The 9,020-nt window shown below is 45.3% G+C and overlaps 1 protein-coding gene across 1 annotated transcript; it reads left to right on the forward strand.

The window, feature by feature from the left end:
- Window positions 1-64: 64 nt before the first annotated feature.
- On the forward strand, window positions 65-5,229 carry RAB19 (RAB19, member RAS oncogene family). Its single transcript, XM_059472871.1, has 3 exons — window positions 65-418; window positions 1,267-1,450; window positions 3,461-5,229. Exons 1-3 carry the CDS (start codon window positions 224-226, stop codon window positions 3,724-3,726), a joined length of 645 nt encoding a protein of 214 aa, XP_059328854.1. The 5' UTR covers window positions 65-223; the 3' UTR covers window positions 3,727-5,229.
- Window positions 5,230-9,020: the final 3,791 nt, after the last annotated feature.

A 9,020-nucleotide genomic window follows, 5' to 3' on the forward strand; every position in this document is an offset into this window, starting at 1 on the left:
GGCCCCTGCGCGGCCCGGCCGAGCCCGGGGCGGGGAAGGGAAGGAAAGCGAGGGGAGGGGGCGGACTACAGCTCCCGCCGGCCCCGCGGCAGGGCGGCGCAGGGCGGCGCTGCCTGTCCCGGCAGGGCAGCGCCGGCAGGTGAGCGCCTGGCACCGGCTCCTTCCTCGGGCCTGCGGCTGCTCCTCCTCCCCCGCCTGGCCGCAGGCCCGCCCGGCAGCCGCGATGCCGTTCCCCAGCTCCGGCGCGGACGATGCCTTCGACTACCTCTTCAAGATCATCCTGATCGGCGACTCCAACGTGGGGAAGACGTGCGTGGTGCACCGCTTCAAGACGGGGCAGTTCAACGAGAAGCAGCAGAACACCATCGGCGTCGACTTCACCGTGCGCTCCATGGACATCGACGGCAAGAAAGTAAAGGTCGGTGGCGGGAGCGAGCCCCGGGCTCCTGGCGAGCAGCGCCTCGGCCGAGCCGCCCTTCCGTGCCGGTGCCAGGAAGCCGCGGGACGCACGGCACCTCCTGCCCGGCCCTGCCGAGGGCAGCTGGCATAACCTGGCTGCCTTTCTAACCAGGGGTGTTTCCCAGTGGAGTTTTCTCTCAGGAAGATGTCCTGGGGGAAGCAGTCACCCTAATTTGGGTACCTACTTGTTCTCGTGACTTCTCGGCATCTGCTTGAAGAGAGGGCTTGAGCTTTGCCTGCAGGGAGTTCTTTGGAAGAAGGCTATAGTTTGGAGATGTCTCTTCCCCACAGAGATATGAGGGTTTGAGCTGGCACACCAAGGAGGAAAAACCCCCAAAGTTTGCAAAGGCTCCACTTTGATGTGTGCTTAATTTGAGGGAAGAAGACTTCCAAGACAAACACCAGAAGAAATTGTCAGCTAGAACTTCCCTCTGTGTGCAGATAAAAATTAGGATGCCTGGCTTTTACATATAGATTTGCTCTGCCCAGCCCTGTGTTAGGGTTCTTTGCTCTTCTTCTTGAAAGGCTGTAATGTTCTGTGTCTTTTACTACAGTTGTTGAAAATGGGTTTCTTGGCCTCTTTGGAAAGCTGGGTTGACCCTTGGAGCTTTCTCTTTGGTCTGTGTAGATTGACTGTAGGGTTGTAAATGGCTTTTTGGATCTAGGGAGGGCACAGCACACTGGTGTGGTAGAGTGAGCTGGGACAGGTCTGGCTGCCTTCTGGACAAGGGGCTTCAAATGCTGAGGGCAAGCACACAGGAAAGTGGTGTTCAGGGGTCTTTACAACTTCTGTCCTTTCTCTTACAGATCCAAGTGTGGGACACAGCCGGTCAAGAGCGCTTCCGGACAATAACCCAGTCTTATTACAGGAGTGCCCATGGGGCCATCCTTGCCTATGACCTTACTAGGAGGTCCACATTTGAATCCATTCCTCACTGGATTCATGAAATTGAAAAGTATGGTGCTGCAAACTTGGTCATGATGTTAATTGGTAGGATTTTAGTTTTAAATATTGTGTTATGTAGATTTTTAATATGGATATAAAATCTCCCTCGTTTCCTACCACTACTTGAAGCATCTATACACTATGCATTAAGGAAGAATTCAGTTCTAATTAAAATAGATCACCAAGTGTGTCAATTCAACCTAAGCTTAAAAAAATGAGGAAAGTCATAGCCTGGTCCTGACAGGACCAAACCTATTGCAGACAGCAAAACCCTTTTGCAGTTGTTCCTTTCCTGCTGGAATAACACAACAAGCTTTGCTGCCAGGCTGGAGGCAGGGACCTTGTTGAGGTTAGAACTGCAGCAAGCCTGACCCTGTACTGCTGCTGCACAGGAATGTAGCAGCTCAATAATTCACGGTGAAGGGGGATGCACAGACTCCTGGTTCTCATCTTTCCTCTCTGCTCTCTTGATGTGCATGCGCTTTGCCCTGTAATGGGATTCCGAGCAGGTAAGACAATAGATGGGGAGATGGCTTTTGCAGAGCTGGAGTAGCCTGCTTGCATTCCACTGGCGCTCAGGAAATTGCCTCTTGGAGGAGAGCAGTGCTGGGAACTGCCGGGAATGGAGCTGGTAGGAAGCCGCGGTTCCTTTCCCTTGGGTTTCATGGTTATTATTGCTGTTCCCTCCCCCAGGGAAGGAGCTGCGAACGAGAACGCTGGTGTGGTGAAACACCAGAGCCTTTCTTGCCCTTATTTCCATTGGCGTGGCCGAGCCTGTTGCAGTGTGCTGCGAGCAGCTCAGCAGCGGGGCTGGGGCAGCGCTGGGCCCCTGAGCTGCTGTCTCTGCTCCCAGCACCCTCCGTGCTTGTGCTGGGGAGATTTCTCCTGTCCTTCCTCTGGACCTGCTTCTAATGCAGTGCTTGGAACTGCGGGCAGGGGAGGTGTAAATCACTGCACTTTGGCTGGTTTTTCCTAACTTCTGTCATGAATCTAAAGAAAGACTTATCTGTGTGTGGTGGGGGATGGTGGTGGTTGTTAGGGTTTTTTTTAGGGAGAGAAGTTCTTAAATTAGTGAAAAGTGAAGCTTTTGTTAAGGATCCAGCTTGGTGCTTTCTTCCAAAGCTGGTGCTGTTTGCTTTTCTTACATTGGCAGAAATAATTTAATTACACTTAGTCATGTTATACACCTTTCTAGCAGGAAGTTGAGGTTAGGAAACCTAACTTTCCTATCTGGAACTGAAGGAGGAAAAGCTGGGTGGGTTCCTCTTAAGAAAGCAAATAACCCTCAAGCTGGGTTTTTTTTTGTTGTTGTTGTTTTTTTGTTGTTTTTTTTTTTGTTTGTTTTTTGTGGTTTGTTTGTTTTTTTCTTTTGTGATATAGGTTGGTTTTGGTTTTTTTTTCCTTTTAGAAATACTTAAAGGGACTTTATGAGAGGGTAGTTACTTATATATATTCAAGGTACTAATTTGATGAAGGGTTGTCTTTAAACTATAAGTGTGGACTTCAGTCAGCTGCTATAACTGAATAATCCACATGTGCTGCAACTGCCTAAATATACAAAGATATTTTGTCTGAGGTGTTTCATGATAGATTTTGACTAATGTGCTGCAAGTAAAAGTTTAATCTATACATGCAGAAACAAGTATATATTTTAGGCATTAAGGTAGCTGATCTTAATTCTTGTCTTTCTTTTTACATCACCCTAAAAGATTTTTAACAAAAAAATATTCAACTTAAAGGCTATTTAATATTTAAAACCACTAGGGAACAGGACAACAGTTGCTTCTAAGTAATCTTTTACTTACACTAAGTAATCAGATGAACGCAAGTTTTTAGTTTTTTCTTGGATTTCATCTCTTTGTCTATCATATGATTTACTGCAGTTTTAAACCACAGTCTATATTTGTGGCTCTGGTGTTCTCACATCTTGTTCTATGCAGTAACTCCTACTGCTAACATAAATCTATTGTTTAACAAAACTCAATTCCTGCATCCATTTAAAAATAAATTTTTGAAAGCCTAAGTGGTTGAAGTATGTCTCTGCTTTCTTTTAAGGGAACAAATCGGATTCGCTGGACAAGCGCCAAGTGCTGTTTGAAGATGCCTGCACGCTGGCAGAGAAGCACGGGCTCTTAGCTGTGCTGGAAACGTCAGCCAAAGAAGCTCAAAACATAGAAGAGGTGTTCACATTAATGGCTAAGGAGCTGATAGCCCGAAATACCTTACAGCTTCATGGGGAGAACCCTCCAAACAGCTTCAGTCTGGATTCCAGGCCAGTGATTGCAAGTCCAGGTGTGGAGAAGAGCCAGTGCTCCTGCTGAAGAGAGGCTTTGGGGAGAACTTGGAAACTGCCATACTTCTGAGGCTATTTGATTCAATTTTGTTCAGTTGATGGAAGTGTTTTATGTGGCCTCAAGCCATCTCTCTTGATATTTCTACCTTGCAGTTTGGCTTGTGAGTATTTTCAGAGATCACTGTTGTTGTTGGTAGCATAGGTTGCTTTGAACATAGCAATGTGAACTTCTGAGATGAGACAACTCAGGAAGCTGCCAGGCCTTGCCCTAACCAAAGAGAACTATAAAAGTTATTGCCTTTAATTATTTCCTTACATGTCTTTCTGGCTGTGTCAGAAGATAAATTTGCACCAGAGTTCTGCACTGACCCTTGTAAGCTGTGTTGCTGGTTTTCAGCACTTTCCTCTCTGCCAGTAGCTGTAAAAAGTCTGACGCATGCTTGGACAGCACTAACCCACTCCTGCCTAAACTTTGATTTAGGAGCTCTCCTGAGGTCAGGCAGGTAGCCACCCATGCCAAGGAGCTTAATAACATTTGTGAAAGGGTAGAGGATTTCACATCTGCCCCGAGTTCCTCACCAGACAAACCTGAAGACATCTCAGGGGTGGCACAGCAGGCAGAATGTGATATACTTCTTCCTGGGGTGAGAAAAGTTGCCTTCCTTTGCTTTGTAATAGTCAGGATTATTTCCAGTACTGTTCTCCATCCTGCTACATGGACTTGCTGGGAGCAGCAAAGCTTCCAGTGAAAGAACCCTTTTTTTTCATTCCTCCCTGATAACCTCATCTTGCTTTTGATGTGCTGATTTTAACCAAAAGCCTTCTGTATCTTGTGATGGGCCAATGGCAGCTTGAGAGTATCCCTGTAGATTTTCAAGGGAGTGTGAAGGATGGATGCAAGCTCCTGTAAAACTCAGCAAGGGGTGAGATGGTTTAAGTTAGGCAAAAAGTTAAAAATTTACGTTGTGTTAGAGTGGTAGGGCAAGGGTGTGGGGTGCACCAGAGAGCTGCCCTAGGTGAGTATATCTGCTGCTGCACTCAGTGGAGACTGAACATGGTGGTAGCAATGGAAGGTTTTGGATTGCTCCTCCCAGTCACAAGCTCTGCTACTTGGGGCTCACTTTTCTGTATACCTGAACTGAAAAAGGGTTTGGGCTGGGGTTTTTTTGGTGACGGTTTTGAGGTTGTTTTTTTTCTGGTTGCTTGCAAGTTTTTTTCCCCAGTAGAAACAGGGAAGGAGGAGGAGGAAAGAAATGTCAGAGGAAGTTTTTTTTATGACAGTCCACATGTACCAAAGTGTATCATTTAGTTACTGTTAAGCTATGAACTGCAACTCCAACTCTGTAATGATAAAACACAGTTTGTGTTACATGCAAAGCAGCCTTGGGAAGGCTAGGGTGTTGCCAGCTTACCCAGTGGCTGGCTGCCCCTGTTTCCTAAGTCCTTGAAAAATAGAGAAAAACATGTAGCAAGTGTTGCTGGAAAATCTTGTCTTAGAAGCACAAAAAAATAAAGGAGAATGAATAATTAAGTAATAGTCTTGGAAATATTTCTGATGTTCTTAATGCTTCCTCTGGCCAGGTTCTTTGCTATTCCATGCCAAGGGCAGGGGTTAATTCAGCTCTGTGTAAGCTCAGGGAGGAACCTTCCACGCTACCCTCTTGCTGTAGCCTGCTGTGGAGAAAGCTTCGTCTTCAGACATCCTCCTTCTCATGTTTGCTTTTTAAATCTTTATTCCTTCTTCATTTTTACTAGCCTTGTAGTTGCATTTTGGTTTGCACATTCAAGCAAATACCATAGCCTTTCACAGTGGTGAGCCAGCTTTCAAACAACTAGTTTCTAGAGTTCTTGTTACTGCAAAAGCAGTCAAATGCAAGCTTAATATTTCTATTCCTGGTAGTACTTTGTAATCCATAATTTTTACTTTTTTTTTTTTTTGTAGTATCTTCCAGAAGACTGCAATAGAGAAAGTATTGCTTTCCTCTCCAGTTACAATCTTTCACTGGTCAAGAATTAGAGGAAGGATGGTACCAGCAGAGTGTTAACTTTGCATGGTTCATTGGGTTTACCACCTTAATTAGCCACTGCTGTGCAGGCTGTTGTGATCCGAGTGCCCAGCACTGCCAGCTTTCAGGGCTCTTGCTCTTCTCTGCCCACACACATGGAGCTGCTGGCAAAGCCAGACCTTCTTGGCTAAAGCTGTGCAACACAGGATCAGGGAGAACAGGCTTGTGACTGTTCCCTTTCCTTTAACAGGTCTAACAGGCTTCCTGCTCCTCCAAGAAACTTAGTCTTAGACACCTACCCATTGTGCAGCTAAACCAGGAGCGTGACCTCTTTTGGTTGGTCCTGTTTGTGTTTTCCACGAGGCCTTTGGGCAGTTACACTGAGTGGTTTCCACAGAGCTGCTTTTCTAGCTGTCCTCTGTGAGTGAAGAACAGCACTTGCTAACAAGGTTCTTTGGAGTACATTGGTAATGCTGTTACTTGTGAGGTAATACAGGAAGCTATGAACTTTAAAAAAATCCCCTTAAAATTAAAAAAAAAAATGCCCGTTATTCTAGACTGTGAGAACCACTAGATCAAAATACAGGCTCAGCATAATCTCTGTGGTTCTGCCTTTCCCCATCAGAGAGCAGATGGAAACACCCAGCTATGACAAGGCAAAGTAGCACTAACTCCTATGGAGCCTTCTGTTAATGGTTTGTTCCCCAGATCATATGCAAATGCCAAGTGCATCTTGACAGCATCAGTAATGCATTTGTACAAAGGGTTATAAGGTTGTTTACAAAGCTATTTTAAAAACTACTACTGCCCCACAGGTTTCAGTTTCAAGAGCTGCACATTCAGCTTGAAGATGAGCTCATTTGTTAAGTTCTTATCTACTGGGAAAAAGTATTTGAATCTTTGCTATGGCACATTACTTTGCACTGGTGTCACAGCCAGGCCAGATGAGAAGAAGCATTACCTCTTGGTGGAATAGGGTAATAAAAATAATTAGAAATATTTTAAAATGTACCAAACTGACACCTCCCAGAAGCTGACTAGTTAAAAGCCAACACAACCCAGCAGCCCAGTGATGTGGAAGACACACAGCACTGCCTATGTGGTCCAGCTTTATGTGCAGGAGACAGGCTCTCAGTTACAAAAGCTGAGGCTCTTATCTAATCATTCCAGTTAATGTTTAAGTATAGTTGGAAGGGAGACAATTTTCAGATGCTGAACAGAGGTGGAGCACTCTATCCTGGAGCCTTCTTTCAGGAAGAAGATGCATGCCTGTGATTTTGGACAAGGAACTGGAAGTGAAGCTCCCCCAGCCAGGTGAGTGCTCCAATGGCAGCGCTGTTACAGGTGCCCCTTCCCCAACAAGCATTTTCCTGGCTCTCAGCTCCCAGAACCCACAGCTGCCTGCAGGTGTATGTGAGGGACCCAAACAGTCATTGCTCAGCAAACTGGCTCCTGAAATAATTTGCAAGCACCACTTTTAAGCAACTGTGTTGAGAACTAGAACTACACCAACAGGCAATGTTGGGATATCACACTCTTTTGAGAATAGTTCTAGACAGGCCCAGAACCCCTTTGTCCTAAGAGTCCTTCACCTTGAAACAGGAATTCAAAAATCTTTTAAAGCACTTTTTCTAAAGCTGCTGTTGTAAATCAACCTTCACACAGCTGCCTGCACAGCTTCTGTGGATGCATTCACATCAAGCTGTTGTCAAGCAGGGCCTGACTGGTTTGACAGTGAGTGACAAACAGCACACCCATACGTAACCAGAGTTCAGCATATTTACAATCCTGCATTTCCTTGCTACTGCTGTGTCCATGAACATCACTGCTTATAGTTTTCACTCCTAAGTCTGGTTTTGCTAACCTGAAGTGAGGCTCACCACAACTACAGTTTAATGCCTTTCTAATGCTAGCAATTAAACTGACTTTGTAGTTACTTGATCCCTGCAGCGCAGTCCTGTATTGTATCTCAGTCCTAAAGGATTACATGTAAATTCCCTCATTTTAAATTGCTGCAGCATGAATAATTTCATCTACACAAGTTTTGTTCCAAACATGAGACACCCCATAGCTCATGTACCCTCCAAATACAATTCTCCTCTGTACCTGCAGTAGTAGGAAAGTTACTTTGTATTTCATTAAATGAACCAGGTATTTCCTCAAAGATTACAATCCACCTTGGGCACGAAGGCCGGCTGTGCTAGCATCATTTGAACTAAAGCAGCCAAAGTTGTAACAAGTGCTCTTACCTTGAACGATCACGTTCAGAGCAGGGAGAACAGTCAGCACACTTACCCTGTACTTTCCACAGGAGGCAAAGGTTGTATCGAATGAAATGTATTCTGGCTAGGGAGTACAGTCAAGGCATCTTAAGTGACAGCATCCATATTTTTCTTAAGATTTTGGATTTGAAATTAAGATTCTGCTGGTGGAAGTTTATGGAGATGTTATACCCTTTCCTTGATGCTACTCTTTTCAGTTTCTGTACCTTAAGTATTTCCTTGAAGAGAATGTAGCACAGCCAGAGTTGTCATCCACCATTGTCTTATAAGCTTAATTCTACTGAATTTATTGCTGTTCTCACAGAGGAATAACATAGCAGCCTACTAACACACGTATGTCAGAGACCCTTCTATTTTCAGCTCTTCCGGACTGGGGCTGGTGGGGGTGGGAGTCACAGTGCTCCAGCCAGCTCAGACACAAGGCTCTGGCTCAGAAGGGAAGCGGCACCCAGCAGTGCTGGCTTGGGGACAAACACAGGCAGTTCTTGAACTTGCACAACAGGAACCACAGCACAGTTCAAAGCAACAGGAGCTATTTGTCACACTGCCTGTAAACACATCAGTGCTGTGCAGCTCCACCCACCAGCCTCCACCAAAGCACATCACTCATCTGGGTATTCTCAGCCTCCTCTGTAATGTGTACAGGAGGAAGCTTTAGAAGCACCAGCAGCCACCTCTGTGCCACCCCTACAATCAGGCAGGGAGTAAAGCACACCACTCCTGACCCCTTATGAAAGCAAGCTCACACGTGCTCTGGCTGATAAGTTCATTGCCTTTTTCCACCTTATCAGAACACAGCTTTGTTACAAACTCACATTTGGATGAAGCTTTCCAATAGGATATAACTTATGTTCACCGTGTAGGACAGGGAGGCATTAACTTTTTTCCGTTTTCTCTCTTTTATCAGTTCAAAGTATAATTTGCTCAAATTACATTCCTTTCCTCCCTCTGCTACTTGGCCCCTGGGAAAGAAACCAAAAACAAGCTGAACAAACCAAAAATGGCTTCACTCTGTTCACTTAAAACTTTTTTTA

This window comes from Ammospiza nelsoni, chromosome 5, assembly GCF_027579445.1.
Source record: "Ammospiza nelsoni isolate bAmmNel1 chromosome 5, bAmmNel1.pri, whole genome shotgun sequence".
NCBI classification, from domain to species: Eukaryota; Metazoa; Chordata; class Aves; order Passeriformes; family Passerellidae; genus Ammospiza; species Ammospiza nelsoni.

Excerpts from the sequence above, each read along its gene's own strand:
- RAB19 (XM_059472871.1), top strand. The coding sequence starts at position 224 with ATGCCGTTCCCCAGCTCCGGCGCGGACGATGCCTTCGACTACCTCTTC. Across the intron at positions 419-1,266 it reads TCGACGGCAAGAAAGTAAAG|ATCCAAGTGTGGGACACAGC; the intron begins GTCGGTGGCGGG and ends TTTCTCTTACAG. Across the intron at positions 1,451-3,460 it reads CTTGGTCATGATGTTAATTG|GGAACAAATCGGATTCGCTG; the intron begins GTAGGATTTTAG and ends CTTTCTTTTAAG.